The 23,405-nt window shown below is 44.1% G+C and overlaps 1 protein-coding gene and 2 non-coding genes across 3 annotated transcripts; all 3 read left to right on the top strand.

Moving 5' to 3' along the window:
* The first annotated feature begins 9,685 nt into the window (after positions 1–9,685).
* Positions 9,686–21,317, top strand: LOC143973899 (large ribosomal subunit protein uL16). Its single transcript, XM_077474784.1, has 6 exons — positions 9,686–9,723; positions 13,885–13,943; positions 15,596–15,703; positions 19,248–19,386; positions 19,887–20,049; positions 21,030–21,317. The coding sequence occupies exons 1-6, from the start codon at positions 9,701–9,703 to the stop codon at positions 21,183–21,185; spliced, it is 648 nt and encodes a 215-aa protein (XP_077330910.1). The 5' UTR covers positions 9,686–9,700; the 3' UTR covers positions 21,186–21,317.
* Positions 19,044–19,179, top strand: LOC143989738 (small nucleolar RNA SNORA70). Its single transcript, XR_013277069.1, has one exon. It is a non-coding gene; the product is annotated as a small nucleolar RNA SNORA70 (small nucleolar RNA).
* Positions 19,711–19,844, top strand: LOC143989717 (small nucleolar RNA SNORA70). Its single transcript, XR_013277067.1, has one exon. It is a non-coding gene; the product is annotated as a small nucleolar RNA SNORA70 (small nucleolar RNA).
* Positions 21,318–23,405: the final 2,088 nt, after the last annotated feature.

Genomic DNA, 23,405 nt, shown 5'->3' with positions numbered 1-23,405 from the left:
CTGGATGTCAGAGGGGGCAGGCTGGATGTCAGAGGGGGCCAGTCTGGATGTCAGAGGGGGCCAGTCTGGATGTCAGAAGGGGCCAGTCTGGATGTCAGAAGGGGCCAGTCTGGATGTCAGAGGGGCCAGTCTGGATGTCGGGGGCCAGTCTGGATGTCAGAGGGGGCAGTCTGGATGTCGGGGGCCAGTCTGAATGTCAGAGGGGGCAGTCTGGATGTCAGAGGGGGCCAGTCTGGATGTCAGAGGTTGCCAGTCTGGATGTCAGAGGGGGCGGTCTGGATGTCGGGGCACGTCTGGATGTCAGAGGGGGCAGTCTGGATATCGGGGGCCAGTCTGGATGTCAGAGGGGGCAGTCTGGATGTCAGAGGGGCCAGTCTGGATGTCAGAGGGGGCCAGTTCGGATGTCAGAGGTGGCCAGTCCAGATGTCAGAGGTGGCCAGTCCGGATGTCAGAGGTGGCCAGTCCGGATGTCAGAGGGGGCCAGTCCGGATGTCAGAGGGGGCCAGTCCGGATGTCAGAGGGGGCCAATCTGGATGTCAGAGGGGCACCAGATGTTAGGAGGACTGATGGGGACACCAGTTGTAAGGAGGGGCTCCGCTGATGGAAACAGATGTGAGGAAGGCTGCTCTGATGGGGCAACTGATGTAAGGAGGGACTCTGCCGGGGGTACCTGATGGCATCTGGTGGCAGGCAACGTGGCTAGTGACGCGCTCATGGCTCCCACTGATTCTGCATTATGGGCAGGCGCATTGCGAGAGCGTCGCTCTGAGCACCTTCAGACCCTTCGGCCCAGCTGGATGCTCCCCAAGTCGACCACTCCTTACCCTCCAATTCCGGTCCCTGCCGGCCCCTTGGCCGCGGAAGGGGAACCCATGCAGCTAGGACTTGTTCGCCCTCGTCTCACCCCAGATGAAAGGCAACGAAGACGACAGGGCAACCTATGTCTGTACTGCGGAGGGGTTGGCCATTACCTTCGCAACTGCCCAGTGAGACCCTGTAAGCCACCTCTGCAATTTGTTATGAACTATCAAGCCACAAACCTCACCCAGTCTTATGTTACTCTTTCTGTTTCTCTGCAGCTGGCGGAAGAGAGGATTCAACTACCGGCTGTAATTGACTCCGAAGCATGCAGTTGTTTCCTGGACATCTCTGTGGCTCAAAAACTTCACATCCCTCTCCAAGACAAAAAACAAAATCTTCTTGTCCACTTGGCTGATGGGTCTTTACCTCACTCCGGACCAGTTACACAAGAGACCCAGCCGATTCTCACCATCACGGACTCGGGCCACCAGGAGTTCCTATGCTTTGATTTGATTTCTTCTCCCATGTTCCCTATTATTTTAGGACTCCCTTGGTTGCAGGCCCATGACCCCCAAGTTAACTGGGGCAGAAAGAAGGTCTCTTTTACATCCTCTTACTCTTCTCAACACTGTTTTCCTCCAGTTCCAGCTACTTGTATGGCAGTCATTCCTGCATCCGACAGTCTTCAGCATGTCCCTCCAGTATATCTTGAGTTTAAGGATGTTTTTGATAAGAAGAAGGCAGATTGTCTACCACCTCATCGGTCTTATGACTGCCCCATCGAATTGTTACCTGGATCTGAAATTCCTTTCGGGCGCATATTCCCTCCATCTGAGACTGAACTAAAGGCTCTCAAAGCCTACATCAATGATAACCTGGAAAAAGGCTTCATTTCGCCCTCTTCATCCCCAGCCGGGGCGGGTATTTTCTTTGTTGAGAAAAAAGATGGCTCCCTCAGACCCTGCATCGATTATAGAGAACTCAATAAAATAACTGTCAAAAACCGATACCCGTTCCCGCTCATCCCAGAAGTATTTCAGCGCTTCCGGACTGCCAAGATCTTCTCCAAACTTGACCTACTGTATTTTGGAAAAAATTTTTTACATAATACACTTGTGTTAGGGTGTAGTGAGTGGCACACAGTATAATAGGAATTTATGAATGAGAAGAGGGGAGGGTTAAAAAATGGGATGCTGTTGAGTATGGAGGGGTGGGGTGGGGTGGGGTGGGGTGGGGGTAGGGAGGGTGGCTGGGATGAGAGAAAGAGGGGAGGGGAGGGAGCAAGAAGGTGTGGGTGGGAGTGTAGTGGTCACGGAAAAAGCCCCTAGGGGTAACCTGGATTGGTATAAAGGGGGGAGGGGGGAGGGATTAGGGAATATTGAAGTATATAAAGCACAGGAAAGGGATAAAGTTTGCACAGTCATAGATGATAAATTAAAATTAATGAGTAAACAAGGGGTGAGAGTATGTATAGATGTAAAGTTTATATTTTGTATTCACAAGGGAAGATTGAGAAGGGATGATATTATGAAGTATAAAGGGATGTACAAATTTACTAGGGTGTTTATTGAGCGGGGTCTCACCTTTCTTCCTACACCCCTTTCTTGTGCCCCCTTCCCCGCCATAGATTACTGGTGGAGATGTAGGGATCATTTCTACTCAGTGCCAAGGAACTCTAATTCCAACCATCAATGTTTGGGTTTTTTTTTTTTTTTTCTCTCTGGTTTTTTTCTTTTTCCTTCTTGAATTATGCAGCCTAGAGTTTTGAATATTGGCTCTTGGAATGTCTGTGGGCTGGGGGCCCCCGTAAAAAGAGCAGTGGTGTTTGACACCCTGGAAAAATGCGATGCAGGGCTGATTTGCCAACAGGAGACGCACCTAACTGAAGAAACTAAATTAAAAAGTCAGAGCAGGAAATTTCAAGCTCAGTTCCACTCAGTTCACACCTCCTATTCAAGGGGGGTGGCTGTGTTGGTAAGGAGAGTACCCGAGTACCTGTCACGGTCCATCAGGGTACCCGAGTACCTGTCACGGTCCATCAGGGTACCCGAGTACCTGTCACGGTCCATCAGAGTACCCGAGTACCTGTCACAGTTCATCCAAGTACCTGTCAGAGCCCATCAAAGTACCCGAGTACCTGTCACGGTTCATCCGAATACCCGGGTACCTGTGACAGCCCATAAGAGTACCCGAGTACCTGTCACAGCCCATCTGAGTACCTGAGTACCTGTCCCAGTCCATCTGAGTACCCGAGTACCTGTCCCAGTCCATCTGAGTACCCGAGTACCTGTTACAGTTCATCTGAGTACCTGTCTCAGTTCATCTGAGTACCTGGGTACTTGTCATAGTTCATCTGAGTACCTGTCACAGTTCATTTGAGTACCTGAGTACCTGTAGTACCTGTCCCAGTTCATTTGAGTACCTGAGTACCTGTCACAGTTCATCTGAGTACCTGAGTACCTGTCACAGTTCATCTGAGTACCCGAGTACCTGTCACAGTCCATATGAGTACCTGAGTACCTGTCACCGCCCTTCAGAGTACCCAAATACCAGTCAACAAGCCATCAGAGAACCTGTCACCAGGCCATCAGAGTACCCGAGTACCTGTCACCAGGCCATCAGAGTACCCAAGTACCTGTCTCCAGGCCATCAGAGTACCCGAGTACCTGTCACCAGGCCATCAGAGTACCCGAGTACCTGTCACCAGGCCATCAGAGTACCAGAGTACCTATCTGCAGCCCATCAGAGTACCCGAGTACCTATTTGCAGCCCATGCCTCATAGAATATACGTTGGGGTGTTTGCTTTCCAAAATGGGGTCATTTTGTGGGTAATTTCACTGTCCTGGTGGTCAAGGACCTTCAAAAGTGTGATAGGTAGGAATGAAATGAGATGAGTCATTTATGCTCCTAGAACGCCTGAACGTACTTCTTCAATGTTCGGCCTCGCTATGTGAACAGGCTGTGTAAAAGTCCTACACATGTGGCATCGTCATACTCGGGAGGAGTAGCAGAATGTGTTTTGGGGTGTAATTTTTGCTATATACATGCTATGTGTTAGAAATATCTTATAAATTGACAACTTTGTGTAAAAAAAAATGCGTTTTCATTTTTTTCCACATATTCCAAAAACTTCTGGAAAAAAATGAACCGTTCAAAAGACTCATTATGCCTCACAGATTATACGCTGGGGTGTTTGCTTTCCAAAATGGGGTCATTTTATGGGAAATTCCATTGTCCTGGTACTCCAGGGCCTTCAAAAGTGTAATAGGTGGTTGAGAAATTTGCTCGTAGAACGTCTGAAGGTACTACATCAATGTTGGTGCTCTGTATGTGGATAGGCTGTGTAAAAGTCTCACACATGTGGTATCGCCATACTCAGGAAGAGTAGCAGAATGTATTTTGGGGTGTAATTTGTTGTATGCATATGCTGTGTGTGAGAAATAACCTGATAATATGACAATTTTGTAAAAAAATAAAATAATTAAAAAAAATCTTAATTTTGCAAAGAATTGTGGGAAAAAATGACAACTTAAAAAAACTCACCATACTACTTACTTAATACAACACCCAAAAGAAAAAATCGAGAGCCTCTTCACTTTAGCTATTGGTAGGTATTAATAATCACACTGTCACTTCACCTTCAATCAAGGCTGCTGCCGTAGCTAAAATACAGTACATAAGAAAACTATATCTCCCCCGGGGGGAACACAAGAGAGATTCACCTTCAAAGAAACCAAGGAAGAAAAGCAGATAGCTACTATGGGCTGCAATAATGAAGTATAAATAATTAAATAAATAAAAATGTAATTTATTTAATCGGCAATAAATACCAAGATTACCAAAAAATTCATAAAATCCCGTCCCATTACTAATTCATAGATAGTCCTAAGAAGTGTTTCATATACCCAGATACCTTCATACCACCTATGTGATTATTCAAAACATTGTTTTCCTGTAACTACAACCACAGAAAAATATATATAAAAAAAACACATTCATAACGATAGACCAACATAAAACACAAACGGAGGTACCTCACACACCAACCGTGTCCAGAGATTCCAAATCAGACAATAGTCACTAATGTAAAATCATGAAATAATTCAAATTAATTGGAATCTCTGCACATGGATTTCCCAGGAATAGTGAAAGTCCAGACTTAGAGCATCCCTTGGTAAAGCAGTTCAGATAACATGATCTCTATATAATCATGGGCTAGCCAACAATTTTATATCGGAAAATGCTCTTCAGGTGTCAGTTAATTTCCAGTTTTTCAAAGCATGAAGTGCACTTTAACCACTTGAGATCCGCGCTATAGCCAAATGACGGCTACAGCGCGGATCTCCTTTTCCGGGACGACGTCAATAGACGTAGTCCCGTGTACGAGCGGCCTGCGCGGCCCCTGAGGGGCGCGCGCGGCACGCTCTGTGATCGGCGAGTCCATGAGACTCGCCTGATCACCGATCCGTGCAAGGGGTCGATCCCGACCCCTTATCACGTGATCAGCTGTCAGCCAATGACAGCTGATCATGGGATATAACGGAGTCGGTAATCGGCTAGTATTCCTCCTCGCGCTGACAGCGCGAGGAGAAAAAAAAAAAGCCGATCACCGGCGGCCGTGATCGGGACATCAGTCCCGATCACGGCCAGCAATGCAAGCGACCACCTGCCCCCTACCAGTGCCCACCTGCCCCCTGCAGTGCCATCCTGAATAAAAGTAAGTGCCCCCCGTCAGTGCCACCCAGCAGTGCCCATAGTGCCACCCAGCAGTGCCCACAGTGCCACCCACAGTGCCACCCACAGTGCCACCCAGCAGTGCCACCCACAGTGCCACCCACAGTGCCCACAATCTGCCTCAAAGTTGCTGCACCCCAGTGCCGCCCATCAGTGCCCAGCAGTGCCGCCCATCAGTGCCCAGCAGTGCCACCTATCAGAGCCACCTTTCAGTGCCACCTATCAGTGCCCATCAGTCCCATCTATCAGTGGTACCTATCAGTGCCCATCCGTGCCACCCATCCGTGCCACTAATCCGTGACACCCATCCGTGCCATCTTATCTGTGCCCATCTTTGCCCATCAGTGCCGCCTTATCTGTGCCCATCGGTGCCGCCTTATCTGTGCCTATTAGTGCCACCTTTACTATGCCTATCAGTGCCCACCAGTGCAGCCTATCAGTGCCCACCAATGCAGCCTATCAGTGCCCACCAATGCAGCCCATCAGTGCCCACCAATGCAGCCTATCAGTGCCGCCTAATCAGCGCACTTCAATGAAGGAGAAAAATGACCCGTTTGCAAAATTTTATAACAAACTATTAAAACATGATTTTTATTTTTTTGCATCTTTTTTTGTTTGTTTAGCAAAAAATGAAACTCAGAGCTGTAACTAAATACCACCAAAAGAAAGCTCTATTTGTGGGAAAAAAATGATAAAAATTTCATTTGGGTACAGTGTTGTATGCCCGCGCAATTGTCATTCAAAGTGCATCAGCGCTGAAAGCTGAAAATTGGTCTGGGACTGAGGGGGGTTTAAGTGCCCAGTAAGCAAGTGGTTAAAGAGGTTCATGTTATAACCAAAGTACATTACTCAGAATGAATGCCTATCATTCCTTGCACAATATAACAGGTTGTGATGTTTCCAGATAGTATATATCACAATGTTTCACTTTGCATATCGTCCACATTTAAATGTATCAGTGTTCATCAATATTTATACTTAGCTTTCTGATGGTTTTCCAGGAAACGCTAGCAGCTTTTTTAAGGGTCCAAAGCTCCTCACACGTCACTTAGCCTCATAAATAGAACTCAATTAATGGTGTCCCGATAACTGGATATTCTCATATATGATAATAATCGTTTATCCGCAGACATACACGGAACCACTTGTCGACCAATACAAATCAACGCCCCACTCTTTAACCAAGCAATCTATGGAGCTGGCTTCATACTTCAAGTGGAGGTATCCATGTTGTTCATTGACGCGATCGAACCATAACTGACAGCTAGGTTATTCCATGATCAGACGACTGCTGATATTTAAAATAGGAGCTGGCTTTACAACAGGCCCATTCAAGGGCTTACGAGATCTCCAAGTCGGAATCAAGGCAACATCCACTCTCCTCGATGGTGCAGTGAGAGTATACCTGTCATTGTTACGTTGACGCGTTTCGCAACGTCATTGTCACGTAGCTTCAACTGGACGTGAGGGATCCCACCCATCACCTTTCCTTTTATAGTCTATCAAGGTGTTGGCGGCCCTCTTCTTTCCATATTATTTTTAGAAACGAGCCTAAATATTAGAGCTCGGATATATGTCATATTTCTAGTTGACATTACAAACAGTAAGTTCATTAAAGAAGAGCTGACAGTTTCATTTAGATTTTATATGTTTATGTACGGTACATATCAATATATATACCTGTATACTCATGTTTCGCAGCTGGGGGGCATACTTGTAACCTACCATTCACCCAGACTACAAAAGGGTATCCTAGCAAAAACACACATTCATATTTACATAGACTTTAGTGATAAACATTTTAAAGGTGTACCCACATATAACCCTTTAAACTTCGAGGAAAAGACATGAATTACCTTCAGACCTTATATATCCACCTACAAAATCAGTCTAAAAATCATTCTAAAAATGGCTGCAAATTGAATTCAGTGTTCATTCCGACGGGAGCGAGGGACTTCAAAGTGTATATCTACCACTTTTCCTTTTGCAACAAAATGCGATCAAAGTCCCCCCTCCTTCTTGGTAATTTCAGGGCATATATGCCTTTGACCTTCAAGCCATCAGTTAATCCTTCATGATATTGGACAAAATGTTTAGCCACGGGTCTTTCCTCCTTCCTTTCCTCTTTGCTTCCTAATTTTTCTTTTTCTTTTTTAATGTCACGTAGATGTTCACCTATACGAATTCTTAGGGTTCTTTTTGTTTTCCCAACATAGATTTTAGGGCAAGGGCAGGTGATCATATAGATCACCCGTGTGGTTGAACAATTTATCAAATCCCTAATTTCATATTTCTTATGTCCCATTGCATCCCTAAACTCATTGGTTCTTTCCACAAATGGGCAGACCTGACATCTAGTGCATGGGAACAGGTTTTTATTGCCTCTCAGAATACCCCAGTGTTTCTCAAGAATTTTAAGCAATTATAATAAAGAGAAGCGATAAAGGTGGTAATGTTGTCTTATTAGACAATAAAGATTATGAATTGGAAGTAAAATGTTTGTTGGGGGACGTGGAGATGTATCGTAAGTTAGAAAATGATCCATTCCCTATAGTAGTCAGAGAACTTAATAGCAGACTGGATGATGCCTTGGAGGTTGGTCTTATTTCAAAATGAGAATTTGGGCATCTCTCAGTTGAAGATTATAATATTCCCATTTTTTACCACATAGGTGGTATGAAACACTTCTTAGGACTATCTATGAATTAGTCATGGGATGGGATTTTATGAATTTTTTGGTAATCTTGGTATTTATCGCTGATTAAATAAATTACATTTTTATTCATTTATTTATTTATACTTCATTATTGCAGCCCATAGTAGCTATCTGCTTTTCTCCCTTGGTTTCTTTGAAGGTGAACCTATCTTGTGATCCCCCTGGGGGAGATATAGTTTTCTTATCTACTTACTTAATACCCTGGAATGTCTACTTTGTAAAAAGGGGTCATTTGGAGGGTATTTGTACTTTCCTGACTTGTTAGTGTCTCAAGAAATGAGATACACCTGATGTACTGAAGGCCTGATCAGATGTGATCAATATTCAGTGATTGGCACCATAGTTTGTAGACTCTATAACTTTCACAAAGACCAAATAATATACACTAATGTGGGTTATTTTTTACCAAAGATATGTAGCAGTATCAATTTTGGCCAAAATCTATGAAGAAAAATTACTAATTAGCAAAAATTTATGACAGAAACAAAGAAAAGGACATTTTTTTCACAAAATTTACGTTTTATTTTATTTATAGCACAAAAAATTAAAAAAACACTAGTGATTAAATACCACTAAAAGAAAGCTCTATTTGTGTGGAAAAAAGGACGCAAGTTTCATATGGGTACAGTGTTGCATGACTGAGTAATTGTCATTCAAACTGTGAGAGCGCTGAAAGCTGAAAATTGGTCTGGTCAGGAAGTAAGTGCACTGTATTGAGGTGGTTAATTCGCCAGAACCGATCAGCAGTGCAGCCTCATCAGCGCATAGCAATGAAGGAGAAAAATTACTGGTTTGCAAAATTTTATAACAAACTGTGAAACGTTTTTTTTTTCAACATTTTCCATCTTTTTTTGTTTGTTTAGCAAAAAATAAAAACCCCAGCTTTGATAAAATAACACCAAAAGAAATCTAGATTTGTGTGAAAAAATTGCAAAAAATGTCATTTGAATACAGTGTTGCATGACCGCGAAATTGTCATTCAAAGTGTGACAGCACTGAAAGCTGAAAATTGGCCTGGGCAAGAGGGGGATTTAAGTGCCCTGTAAGCAAGTGGTTAATGTAGGAGACATTTCTGGGTGCATTTTCGAAGACGTGGTCGGAAAAGCGCATCGTGTAACAAGTGGTTGTGTCGGAGGACATATTTCTGTCGACATTGGCTCACTGGGTCTAGAGATTGATCTCCAACAAAATGGCCGTCAGCGTTACATTCCGCTTGGCGTTCGGTGTCCATTTTTACAAGACGTCAGGTCAGGTGGGTGTAGAAGGGGCGGGGCGCGTTTATAAGGGAGTGCGCAGGCGCCTTGGCTTCCTCTTTGCTGTCGGCGAGGTGAGTGAGATGGCGGCTCGGGCCTGGTTGCCGGTGTGTGGAGGGTGGTGGGGAATCCCTGGCAGACCTCTTACCGGTGTGTTCACCTTGTGTCTCCTGTGTACAGGTACCGACCGCCATCATGGGCCGCAGACCCGCTCGCTGGTGAGTGATACGAGGAGACGAGGCGCCATGTGCCGGCCAGGCCTCATCCATGTGGAGTCGGAGGAGAGCGGGCCTAGTCATGGCGGTGGGGCTGACAGCTGCTCCTCTCACACCGCATATGGCTCCGGAGATTATTATATTACTGGGGGGCTCCGGGAATGGAGGAGTGGGGGGGGGGCTGACAACGAAGTGACCATAAAGCAAACATTGGTCTTCCTGGGGGTCCCTGAGGGCTTCTGATGATCATTATGATAGGATGAGACCCCCTGGGGGTTATTTGCTAGCCATGGCAAAAGCATCTGTAGGAATCAAAGGTTCTGATTGGTTCTCTTAGCCTCCAAAGCTAATTGTCCCCCTTTATAGTCATTGATGAGCGAGGACATGGTTGCAGCTGCTGATACTCAGCGAGGCCGCGCTCTGAGATAACTTGGGGTGTTCTAAAAGTGGAATCCCAACCTCATCCTAAATAGTCTTATGTTCCTGCCCCCATTTTAATACCGTTACTGACCAGCCTGTAAGAAATTTGGATATCACTACATATTTTCTGGACCCGTCATGTAGCTTGCAGGGGAGAGGTAAGACCCCTCGATGTCTAAGCTGTGACTGCACCCATAGACTTGCATGTCCCAGCTATTGCCAGCTTTCTCCCCTGCTGCTCACAGAAAAGCTGGTTCATGTGACCCAGAGCAGGATGAAAATGGATAAGTATATACTAGACTTTTTAGACCAGTAAGTCGGGAAGGGATGTTAAGAGTAGTTGGGTTTATGAATGCGACTTCATATGAAATGGCACAATTTCAAAGCTGTATTTCAGTGCGACATGAATGACATCTATGCAGATTCTTGCACAAATGTCTATTTTAGTGACACCTGTAAGTCGCCATTGGTGCAGGAACGACTACAAATTGTTGTGGCACTGCGAAGTTGGCCTCACACCGATTGGAACGATGCCATTGGCAGCGGCTTGTCATGCGATTTGATCTGTCAAATCGCTGCAATGTGACCAAGGTCTGATGCTCAACTCTGAGGATTACAGAAAACTCCCCTTGGGTTAAAACACTCAACTGTAGGGTCAGAGGAATAGGAATACTTGCCTCTACTCCGCAATCAGGCTATGTGACCAGTCTCCCAATAGTCCTGCATTGTATGTCACTCCAGTGAGGGACCGCCTAGTAGTGAAGAGGCGCATAGAGTGAGGCAAGTATTACAATATTACTCCCCTCCTAGAGTTAAACAATCTCCGCCCTGCACTGTCAGTTTCTGCTGGGCTTTGGCCATCTTCATAGCCCATTGTGGGTTGTCCTCACTCTTGCGTAGGAGTTGGCCACCCCGGTGTGCCTGTGTTGTAAACTGCACTGCAGAAGACGCCAGGCAGGTGTATTGCAGAAGAAACATTGCATGCCTCTTGCAATAAATACTGTGACCAGGCAGGGTATTTAACCGCAGGCCTTTAGTTCCCCTTTAATATGTATTTAACCCTTTTAGTGGGAGGTGGAACTCCATGGGTAATTTAAATGATGGCCTTGGGTGTAAATGGCAGGTTCCAGTCAGTGTATGACATTGGGTCCACTTTAGTGTTGCCAGCACCTATTCCTCCTTGCCCTATAGCCATCTAGTTATTGGGGGACCCTTTTGGGGAGGATGTTTGGCCATAAGATCAGGAGTCTAAAACAATCACAGCTGTTAAGCCAAAATCTTGAGGCTTGCAGGACTTAGTGTTTATACAGTACAATCACTCTACCCTGTTTACTGGAGTTCTTCTAAAAATATGTTTTTCAGTTTATCTTTGAGGGTTTGTCCTGTCAAGCATTGTGCCCAGTGGGAGCTTACTGATGTTTGGTATTAAGAGGAGAAATAGTTTGTCAGTGGAACGACTAGTTCCCCATTGTTAGTGGCAGGAATTATGCCCCACTGTTGGTGTCAGTGGCCAGAATAATGCTTCAAGGGCTTGTTAAAAGGTAAGCAAAGGGCTGCATCTGGCCGCAGTTTGTAGTACACTGAGCTAAGGTGTCTAGGAAGACTGAATACAAAAATGTAAGGATCAGAAGGAATAGTAAGATGGTTAAAGTATGGGAGTCTGCTATTGGTGGCCCTCTCTTGAAAATTTGATTTGCTTGGCTGTCTAGTTTTAGTACTTTGGTTCAAGGACAAGGCACTGACACCAGACAATCGTAGGAGGTTGAGATGTTATGTATCGGTAGCACACTAACCAGGGAACCAGCATTCTTAAAAAAGGTCAGCAGCAGCTTCCTTACTTGCCCATGAGGCCCTATAAATCTGCCATAAATTGTGTATGAAAGCATTTTGTCACCTGGACAAATTTCAAGGAAAAAACACCCCCTCTGACAGCAATAAAAAAACAGTTTTGCCTGGGAACTCTTAAAGGATAAGTTCACTTTAGCTTTTTTTTTATATATAAAAAAAAAAAATTTTTGCAGGTAGTTTATCTATTTTGTTATACTGGAGCCTGTAAAGCATTGCGTCTGCGGCCAGCAGATTGCAGGTGCAATGCCAGGATCCTGCCGATTGTCATTACACTGTTTGCTCGTACCTCCGATTCAGAAGGCAGTTACTGAATTGCAGGAAGCATCAGCTACAAGAGCGCAAACTCCCTTGCAATTCATTGAGAACTGCAAGCTGGTATCTGACTGTACTTGTGGTTTAATAATTCACAGAACTCTGCATGATGCAGCTGCGTGGATGAGGTTTTTAAATTGTGACGGTGGGGAGAAGATCCCTGGCTGCTGTCACAGGGAAGGGAGAGGATGCAGGAGCTGGAACATGTTTGGGCCCTTTCAGACGTGTGGATCCGTATCCAGCCATCCGCTTCCTCAGCAGGGATCGTTCTGCTGATCCCTACTTAGCTGGCAGATGACGATGATGAAGTCAGTCTCTGCACACTGCAGGGATGGACCTGTCTGGTCTTCGCTCTCTTCTATGGGCAGGGATCGGATGATTACGGACTGCCTGTCTGCTTTCATCTGATCCGCCAGGTGGATGCAAAATAGGACATCTGGACATGTCACTGCTGACATCTGTTGCTCCATAGAGATGTATGGAGCGACCGTTCAGATCTGCTGGAAAAAATTGCCAGGCGGGTCTGACAGGACCCTTATGTTTTCTACCCTAAATACAGGTGGAGCATGTTACTTGATCCAAAAGTAAACAAACCCTTTAAAAGCAGTCAGTTGCAGTTATAAACTTATGGGGACAAAAGTAGTTCCCAGGGGCCCTTAAAGCAGTTGTATAGTCATATTGGGGGACTTTTACCTACAGGAAAGCCTATAAGGCTTACCTGTAGGTAAAAAAAATCTCCTAAACCTGTACGGTTTAGGAGATATTCCCCTTGCAATGGGCCGCTGACTGCAGTGGCGCATGCGCACAGGGGGTTCCCAGCTAAAAGACTCTGGACCCTGCAGGGAAGAAATCTCCCACGTGCATGTGCGGGAGTGACGATATCGCTGCTCCAGCCACTCAGCGCTGGAGCCGCGATACCCGGAAGAAATGCTGAGGGAACAAGTCGGCTCCCTCGGCGTGGATCAGGACAGATGTCGGGGCCTCGTTCTAAGGTAAGTATTTCATAATGAGCTAGTATGCGGTGCATACTAGCTCATTATGCTTTTTCCTTTGCAGGTGGCCAAAAAAACACAACAGTGGGTTTACAACCACTTTAACTGTAGTGCAGTAATCTTAATAATGTGTATTAGGGCTCATTAACATGGATGAAAACACTTGTACAGTGTGCAAGAGGTTTTTGTTTATACATTTAGAGCCGCATGGAGTGGCGTGCAGGCTGCTATGTTAGTCGATGGAGATGCAGCAGCTCTACGCACTCGACCACATCAGTTTGACCGGCATGGGTACACAACCCCAGACCCACATTGCCTGTCTACGTTTAGGCCATGCAGACGAGGCTGCCTCCACAGTGCGCCAAGTGCATAAACAAACTGCTCTTGCATGCTGTACAGGCATCTGTACTCATGTGACTGAGCCCTGTGAAGTCCCCACCCCCACTGACTACGGATATTTATTGAATATCCTGCATGTAGTGCATTGAATGCGAGTATTAAATTATTGGGACATGCATATACACTGCTGTTTAACCTTACAGGAATCTTTTCTTTTTTTAACGCTGTTGTAAATGTATATATTCTTGTTTAGTTACAGATACTGCAAAAACAAGCCCTACCCAAAGTCCCGCTTCTGTAGGGGTGTCCCAGGTAAGATGAAACTGATTTTTTATTTTTTTTTTCCCCTCTACTACTAGACACTTTTATATTCATCGTGACAATGCAGTTTTTCACTTCCTAATGTGTCCAAGAATACCATGCTTTATAATTTTATGAGAGCTCAAGCCATGTCCTTAACCTGGTGTCTCTTTACCAGACTGAGGTTTTAAATTAAAACTAAAGGCAAAGCTTTTAGTTTTGGATGGTGATTAGACCCCCTCTTAGGGAGACTCGCCCTCTAGTTTTCTTGGTTACCATTGTCATTGAAATTAAAAATCCCAAATTTTGGGTTGTCCCCTAGAAGTAGAAAAAAATCTTCCAATGGGGACACTAGTTCTAGTAACCTCGGGGGCCCTTTAGATTTCCTTCCTGTTTTGGATATGACAGGAAGTGAAGGTAAATCTTAATGGCAAAAACTGACAGGATTTATTACAAAAAATTGCCTTATGTTCTGCTTTTAGTCAAGCCCATAAAGTGTCTGGTTTCTAAATGTGAAAGCATGGCTTGGAGCAACATGTTGGGCACTCCATGGTAAGGCCCTTGTACACATAATTAAAAACGAGAACCTGTTAAGTGCCCACCAGGGTATTTTATAGACCAAAGGATCCATGCACACTTCCAATTATGTTCTTTTTCAAAATGCACACAGAACTTTCATATTGAGGCTCCCCAGATTAGTACAGCACTAGGTGAGGTTAGGCCAGTGAAGGGGTTGTAAAGGCAAGGTTTTTCACCTTGATGCATTCTGTGTTGCAGCTGCCCCACCCTTTTCTTACCTGAACACGTTAGGTCCAGCTATGAGCACAAGCCCAATGGCTCCAGCCACTCTGTCCTCATTGGATAGATTGATAGCAGCAGGAGCCATTGGTTCTTGCTGCTGTCAATCAAATCCAGTGACAAGGGGGTGGGGTTGAGTCCCTCTGTCTGTCAATGGATGCAACAGAGGGGCTTGTGAGTGCACCTGCAAGGATGCCCCCAACAAAGCAGCTCTCCGTGGGGGCACCTGATGAAGAGGTGCCGCCAGGCCACCCCAGGAGAATCAGGGCAGCTCTGTGCAAAACCCTTGCACAGAGGTAAATGTATCTCTATCACTTTAAAGCTATCAAGCAGAACTTGGTCAGTCTGCTTCTGCACCTTGCCTTGGTTTTTAAATATAGTTCAGTTTTATCCTATTTCATTTGATTTACTCTTCAGTGCATTTGCCTTTTTAGGCTCCATTCATATCTTGGTGTTCCATTTTACGGGTGGAATCGCAGCAAATTGCAGGATGCCCTTTACGATCCCCCGCTATTTTGAATGGCACCAAATTGCGGCACGATTGTGTTTTTACTGCATTTCAGGTGAGTCGTGGGGTGCCCAAAAGGTTCTTGTACTTTTGGGTGTCTGGCATCCTGCGATTTTGCTTTTGGGTGACAATCGCACTGCAATTTGGTACCATTCAAAATTGTTTCCAAAATCGTGGCAATTCCGCCCACAGAACGGAATGCCAAGGTATGGATGGAGCTTAATGTCTGATTTTAAAAGGTATGTGCTCTTTTGGTCCTTAATAGGATTTCAAGTTTTTTCCAAGAAATGTAAGTCTCAGTGTTTAGAGAAATGGTTGTGCCATGTCTGTATCTGTAGCTAATTTTTGTTTCTTTCAGATCCCAAAATCAGAATTTTTGACTTGGGTCGTAAGAAGGCCAAGGTGGACGAATTCCCACTATGTGGTCACATGGTCTCCGATGAGTACGAGCAGCTGTCATCTGAAGGTAAGACCTACCAGCTATGGAGCTTTAAGTGTAAAGCTGGATACACACTATACAAATTTCTGTAGATATTATTTTTTCTTCAGATTTACTAAAACCATATGAGGTCTAACCTTAAGAGTTTAAATTTGTATGCAATCAGGCAGGCCCCTGCACTACATGGTTTTGGTAAATCTAAAGGAAATCAGACAAGTTATAGTGTGTATGGGGTCTGGAGAACCCAGACCACTGTTACAGAGCTTTAAACTGTCAACTTTACCCTTGCAGACAGAAATCACTTGGTGCTGTTAACTGAGACAAGTACACACTATAGGGGGGTATGATTTGTTCATATTTAGACCCCCTTTCACACCGAGGGCGTTTTGCAGACGCCATCAGCCCCTAAACTGCTGCTCCGTTGTCTGGGCTTTCACACTGGAGCAATGCACTGGCAGGATGTCTGGAAAAGTCCTACCAGCAGCTTCTTTGGAGTGGTGAAAGAGCGGTGTGTTTACTGCTCCTCCCCACTGAAATAAATGGGACAAAGCTGCAATACCGCCGGCAAAACGCTGCTATTGCGGGTGGGTTTTCACCCTTGGCTGCTAGCAGGGGTTAAAAGCGTCCCATTGGCGGCCAAAATGCGCTGCAAATCCGACGGTAAAACACTGCTAAAAATAGCAGTGTTTTCCCGCAGACTCTATGGGAGGCTTGATTTGAAAGCCGTCTAAGTCTGTTTACAACCACTTTAAAGTGGTTGTAAACCCTTACAAACCACTTTGACCTACAGGTAAGCCTAGATTAAGGCTTAGGAGATATTTGCCGAAAGACAGGCACCGCTAGCGGCACACTGAGCACGCCGCTGTCAACTGCGATATGCCGCGAGTGGCGACTCCCGTGGTCGGTAGCAGCGTCATTGCCGGCTTCATTCAAATGACAGCGGCGGAGCAGCGAGACCCACGAGAAGATGGATGCTCTGGACTACAGGGGGACAGCGGTGACTTCACTAGCTCGTGTCAGGTAAGTGACACATAATGGACTACTATGCGATGCATAGTAGTCCAATATGCTTTACCTTTGCTGGGAATCAGAGGAAGTAAACTCATCAGGGTTTACTTCCTCTTTAAGCTTTGGTACAGGATCTCTTTAGATCAGGAACGCTCATTGTTCAAGGTTTGCAATGTGCAATTAAAGTAGTTGTCCCACTTCTACTAAATCATGTAATCCCCTCTGTACCATAAGTGTCCCTGTGTTTATGTACCTATATAAGCTCGGCTCCCTGAGCTCAGTTGACATGTCAGCTGTCTTGTAACTCTGCCTCACAGTTCCAGTGGGTGGGGCTGAGCCCTCCCACGGACGTCAGCTTGAGGGGGAGGGGGGGCGTGACAGTCTGCTGAGCGCTGGGAGCCATGCTCGTATAGTTAGAGCGGAAGTTTTTATTTTTTGTGTTTTTCTTTTAACATTATGCAGGGACACTTGTCATGGTACAGAGGGGATTGCATGAGTCGAAGTTATGAGGGGGTGCTGGTACAAGCAGGGAGGGGAGGATGACTGAATCAAACGGACCACGTGATTATCGTGTTCTGTTTACAGAGGGGAGGGTATAGCCATGCAGGGTCAGCCAGGTTTTTTTTTTTAGGTGTTACAAGGGGCCAAATGACACAGCACAAGCACTGTATAACATGCTTTAGGGGAACAGGTTTTTTTGGGGATTAACTAAACTCTTCAACTCTAGGGCTTTTATTCATGATTTTTGCTCAACTTTAATCACTTCAAGCCCAAGCCAATTCTGACATTTCTCTCCTACAAGTAAACATCATTTTTTGATAGAAAATTACTAAACCCCCAAACATAAAATTTTAGTAGAGACCCTTGGGAATAAAATGGCCGTCATTGCAAATTTGTCACATGTTTGGTATCAATTTTTCAAAAGCAATTTTAAAAATGTTTTATGTGAAAGGTTACACAAAGTAAATATCTATCATGTCATGCTTTAAAATCTCACCATTCCACAAGTTTGCACAAAACATTAGTACTTAAAATCTCCATAGGCAACGCTTTACAAATGTTTACTGGTTTAGTTAGTGGAGGTCTTGTACTAGAATTATTGCTCACTTTTGCAGCAATACCTTGTGTGTTTTAAACACCATTTACATATGTGGGTGTGACCTAGATATGCATTTCGGTTCTGTGTGCGAGCACAATGGGATGAGCGCGCTTTAAAAAAACGTTTAAAATGTTTATTTTAACTGCTTGCCTACTGGGCACTTTCACCCCTTTCCACAGACCAATTTTCAGCTTTCAGTGCTGTCACACTTTGAATGAGACTTGCGCAGTCATGGAACACTACCCAAACTAAATTTTTATCATTTTGTTCACACAAATGGCTTTATTTTGGTGGTATTTAAACACCACTAGTTTTTTTTTTTTTTTTTTCTTTTCTGCTAAAGACAATTTGGGGAAATTCTAAAGTTCTAAAATTTCACCCAAATGTATTCTATGTTTCTTTGAAAATCCAAATTGGTGTATATTTAGTCTATAGGAAAGCTATAGTGTCCACAAACTATGGGGTGTATATATATGAAAATCAATCAATCATAATGTACTGACGGCCTAATTTCTTGAGTACCTAAAATGCCAAGAGTAAAAAGCGCTGGAAGTGAGGCAATGTTTCTTCTGGCTCCAAAGGCAGATGTGAGATCTGATCCATTGCTGGCTCTATGGTTAACTATCGTCGCAACTGATTCATTCTCATCCCTCTTTGATTGCATGGGTGATCCGGTAGAAGTGATGGGGGAGCTGTGCCCCTCCCGCAGTCACTTGTAAAATCAATAAAGCAGGTAAACTGCTGCTGTGATTGCTTTTACATGTGAGGGAAGCGCCCAGATGAAAGATTTCTGCAGGCATTTCGAAATCTCCTCTTAAATTACAGGATGTCATATGATGTCCACCTAAGGATAGGTGGTCATTGGAAAAAGTGGAAATTAAACCAGAGAGCTAGTTTGGCTTTTTATTTCATCTGTGATCTGGGCCCTCTGACATCATCATCGCATGTTTTGTAAGCACATCCTGTAAATGCTGTTTATAAACTGTTTGGAGTTTCCACCAACCTTTTTTTTTTTTATTTAAACAATGGCATGTTACAAAGGTGATTAAAGGAAAGTAGACAGCACTTTGTATTTCAACAGACAAACTTGCTACTGAATCTCTAAAAAGCTATAAAGTTCTCATTGGATTGTTAAGCCCCTCAACAGCCTCATGTAACTGCAAAATGGCTGGGATAATGCTTTCACTAGTATTGCTCACACATTGGGTTTTAAGGTCTTTCACTGAATGGTTAACATAAAAAAACAATGTACAGGGATATTTGCAGCTAACTAAGCCGACCAGCTTTTGCCATTATCAGAAGCTAGTGTGCAATGGCTGCATACAGTAATTCTCTGGTTGTGTATGTGCTTTGTTTCTCCCCATACAAAGTGCTCTAAGGGACCATTGAGACATTTGCTGCTGGCAGATGAGAATGTCTTATTGGTCATTCTCTGGGTTTAACTGACCTTTTTATTCTTTCTAGCTCTCGAAGCTGCCCGTATCTGTGCCAACAAGTACATGGTGAAGAGTTGCGGCAAGGATGGCTTCCACATCAGAGTGCGTCTCCACCCGTTCCATGTCATCCGCATTAACAAAATGTTATCCTGCGCTGGGGCTGATAGGTAAATATAATGTTCTGAACTCTTATCCTCAGACTCAAAGCCAACACCTTTAAGAGTCAAAGCTCCCCAGAAACTGGTATAGAGATTCTAGCTTTGTAGGGCTAGTTAGGTTAGACCTGTTCTGGCATCATATTTTTAAGGCAGGAACACCTGGAGCAACCTGCACATAACTCTATGTAGATAACAATGTAAGGTCGCATTGCTAACAGCTTGGCTAAAAGTGTAGCATGATCAGTATTTGAGCTTAGTGCTTTGCTTCTTGCGACAATATCTTAATTTTCTTACAGCAGCTCCTTTAAAGACAGTCTTTGAGCATTTTCTATCTTGCAGCTAATTAAGCCGACCAACTTTTGTTGCAATCAGAAGCTGGTGTGCAATGGCTGCATACAGTATGATCCTTGGCTGTGTATGCACTTTGCTGCCTATGTATAGTGCTTTAAGGGGCCTTGGAGACATCTCTATGCCAACTTCCTCAGATTCTAACCTATATACCTCCACAGGCTCCAGACTGGAATGCGTGGTGCTTTTGGGAAACCTCAGGGCACAGTGGCCAGAGTTCACATTGGACAGGTCATTATGTCCATCCGCACCAAGACCCAAAACAAGGAGCATGTGATTGAAGCTCTGCGCAGAGCCAAGTTCAAGTTCCCTGGCCGCCAGAAGGTAAAATGTAGTTCTAACTGAAGTCGGGTTATCAATTATACAGTAATTGTCCTTTTTAACTTATGATTTAGGCTTCTGTTCAAGTGTGTAAATCCAAAATACCATTTTATATGGTTTGGTATGTCTCGTTATAGTTTTATGTTAAATTTTTGTGCATTGCAAGGTTTCTTACCTGTAAATCCTGTCCGTAATTGAACTTCTGTTGCAGGTTGAGCCACTTTTCCTCAATTGGTGACATTGTAAGCATGACATTTTTTGCTCCAGCAGGCAGTTGCCTATTGGGCTTCCTGATGGCCAAATGAAGGAATGCAAACAGTAACCCCAATTACATTGATAACTGCAAGTCACTGGCCTAGTGTTGGCAGCTTTCAACAGGAATTCAGGAAAGAAACTTTGCAACAATTGGAGACATCCTAAAACTTTTTTTTTTTTTTTTTACACTGAGGATCTAAATTCACAGCTGTTTATAAGAACTCAACCTTTTTTATGTCCTATTTGGGAACATTCTGCTTTTGTCTAACCCTTTCCCTAATGGAGCTTCACTTCAAAATTGTTGACCTGGCCTCTTGAAGTTGCTTGCTTGTTCTGGGTTACGTTGCAGGTAGTGCTGTGGATGGGCATACAGCTGGATTATTTATCTTTAGCTCATTCTATAGGTTTACCATTTGTTACTGCTGGTAAAGAGCTGGCCCCTTTTTTGCAGCTATAGCTATTAAAAATCCAGTAATCCTGTCTAACCCTGTTCTGCACATATCAGTTGGTCTCTATTTTTAAGCATAAAGATTTACTGCTGTTCATGGTTCTGGGCTTCAGCAAAATGGCTGCCTCCAGGAAGAAGAAACGGAAGCAAAGCAGGAGGCAATTTACTGGACATTTTGATAGCATAATTATTGTGGCCTTGTATGTTCCTTGCTAAAGTTCATTATCAAGTTGTTAATGGGTAAAATTCCACTTTAAAGCATGTCTGTAATCTCTTCCAGATTCACATTTCCAAAAAGTGGGGATTCACAAAGTTCAATGCTGAAGACTTTGAGAACATGGTGGCTGAGAAGCGTCTTGTTCCTGATGGCTGCGGCGTCAAGTACATGCCTAGCCGGGGCCCTCTGGATAAGTGGAGGGCACTGCATGCTGAATGAGCTCCCCACTTTTATCTGACCTATGTACTTTTGAGATCTTGTATCAATAAAGTTTTCAAGTACAATGCGTGCTCTGAAATTGTTTCACCACACAAGGGTATATGTAATTAAAAGAAATGTCAAGTTTCTTCATCTTTCTAACATTTGTTATAATGCATCAGTTGCCCCAGCCCTTCACTGGCTGCATGTTTTCCAATTTGAGAGATTATGCTTTTAAGGCCTTGTGCTCACTGGACATTTGGCCATCTCTCCAATATCGCTTTTCTCCTTGCATTAGAATTTTAGCTGAAAAAATACTTGACACTTGTAAATGGGTGTTTATTTCATTGGCCAGCATAATTTATTCTGGCCATTGTAATTAAACGCACCTAGTGTGAAAACGGTAGTAAACTGGGCCTCCTGCAGGTTTATGCCATAATTTGCTGGTATGCACCAGTGTTAATTTTGCCAGTAAATTTTGACTTTAGTTTTAGGTCTCAAATGGCATTTTAGTTTTAGTCCCATCTTAGTCTTCTGCAATATATTTAGTCAACTAAATCTCCCGTACATTTTTAGTTGACTAAAACAAATTTTAGTTGTCTAAAATCTAATAGGTGTAATTAAATTGTATTGCATTAAAGTGTTTGTAAACCCTTACAACCAACTTTGACCTACAGGTAAGCCTAGATTAAGGCTTACCTGTAGGTCAAAGAAATATCTCCTAAACCTATACGATTTAGGAGATATTTACCCAAAGACAGCCACCGCTGTCTGCGGTGCACTGGGCAGGCAACAGCAATATGCCGCGAGTGTCGGCTCCCGTGCGCATGCTCGGGAGTGACGTCATCGTGGCTCCGGCGAATCACAGCGCCAGGCTGTGAGACATGGAAGCTGCTCTGGGATATATGGCAGCGGCGAAGGGGAAGACAGAGGACCGCTTCAGGGGCTTCGTTCTCAGGTAAGTTATGCATACTGGAATAGAGAAAGAGACGGTGCCCTCTAAGTGCAGCAGTGAAGTTACTCAAATTTATTAAAAATGGTTAAACACTCACATTAAATTAGTGGTGTAAAGGCACATCAGAGATGTAATGTTTCATCCGTATGTCCATGGGGACGACTCGCAGGGTTTCTGGCATCTGACTTTTTGACCGATGGTTGGTGTTTTGGTCTATTCCATGTATTTCCTCAGAATGGTCAGAGTAATCGGGGGTAGTGCTGGTAGCTGTGGTGCCCTTGGTCCGATGTTCAAGGAGTCGGTGTCCTCAGGAGACGGGCTGGACAAAGCGGCGCTTCGGAGCATGCATGCTCCTTCATCAGGCTTTAGGTAATGTGTGTAATGGAGGCAAATTTCAAGACTAAGTGGGAGGGGCAAAAAAGGTGGGTGGTAACAAAGCTACATTATGTCAGGTAAATGGGACCATACAGCGAATTGGTGTGATAACTGTGGATTACAAAACTGCAGAGCGCGCAGGGAGGTGTCAGACACGCCGAGATGCGGCATGTGTATAGCTGTAGCACGCCGAGTGAAGGGGGTTGCCATGGAGACGCGTTATGCGCAGTGGCCGGCGGGGATTCCCCGTGCGGCGTGTGAGTCATTAGATGACGTGGGAGAAAGGGGAGAGGGTTGTCATAGAAACAGAGCATGCGCAGTAGCGGGAGAGCGAGTGAGACCGACGGAACGAGGACAGGGGAAGGTCCGTCGGTGCGGGACATGCGCAGTAGCGGCAGAGGAGACAGAAGCTATAACAGGGAAGAGGAAAAATAGGAAGGAACAAGAGAAAACAAGAAATAGATGGACAAGGAGTTATATATGTGTTCAGTAATGAAGGGGATAGAGTGAGAAAAGGAAATAAAAAATACAAAGTAAATAAAGGGTAATAAAAATAATAATAAAGATAAATAAAAATTTTTATATATAAAATAATAAATAGATTTTTAAAAAAAAGGGGGCGGGAGAGAGGGGAAGGAAAGTAGGGGGGTGATATATTGGGATGAGAGTGCGCCTGTGAGACCGTAGGTATATGAGAGGATATCAATACAATGGACCTTAGAAGAATACTCCTCAAAAAAACACCTTATAAAAATACACTGGACCTCATAAAAATACAAACCTAAAACACCATATTAATATAAACATGTGCATACCGGGATAATAAATTATATATAAAATATATATTCATATAGAAAATTATATAAAATGTAAAAAAAAAAAAAAATGTTTTTTTTTATATATAAAAAGGA

This window comes from Lithobates pipiens, unplaced genomic scaffold (assembly GCF_037356315.1).
Source record: "Lithobates pipiens isolate NorthernLeopardFrog02 unplaced genomic scaffold, aLitPip1_a1.2 Scaffold_1, whole genome shotgun sequence".
NCBI classification, from domain to species: Eukaryota; Metazoa; Chordata; class Amphibia; order Anura; family Ranidae; genus Lithobates; species Lithobates pipiens.
This window is presented reverse-complemented; position numbering and strand designations above follow the sequence as displayed.

Coding starts and splice junctions, on each gene's coding strand:
- LOC143973899 (XM_077474784.1), top strand. CDS start 9,701: ATGGGCCGCAGACCCGCTCGCTG. Junction 13,944..15,595: donor CTTCTGTAGGGGTGTCCCAG/GTAAGATGAAAC, acceptor TGTTTCTTTCAG/ATCCCAAAATCAGAATTTTT. Junction 20,050..21,029: donor AGTTCCCTGGCCGCCAGAAG/GTAAAATGTAGT, acceptor AATCTCTTCCAG/ATTCACATTTCCAAAAAGTG.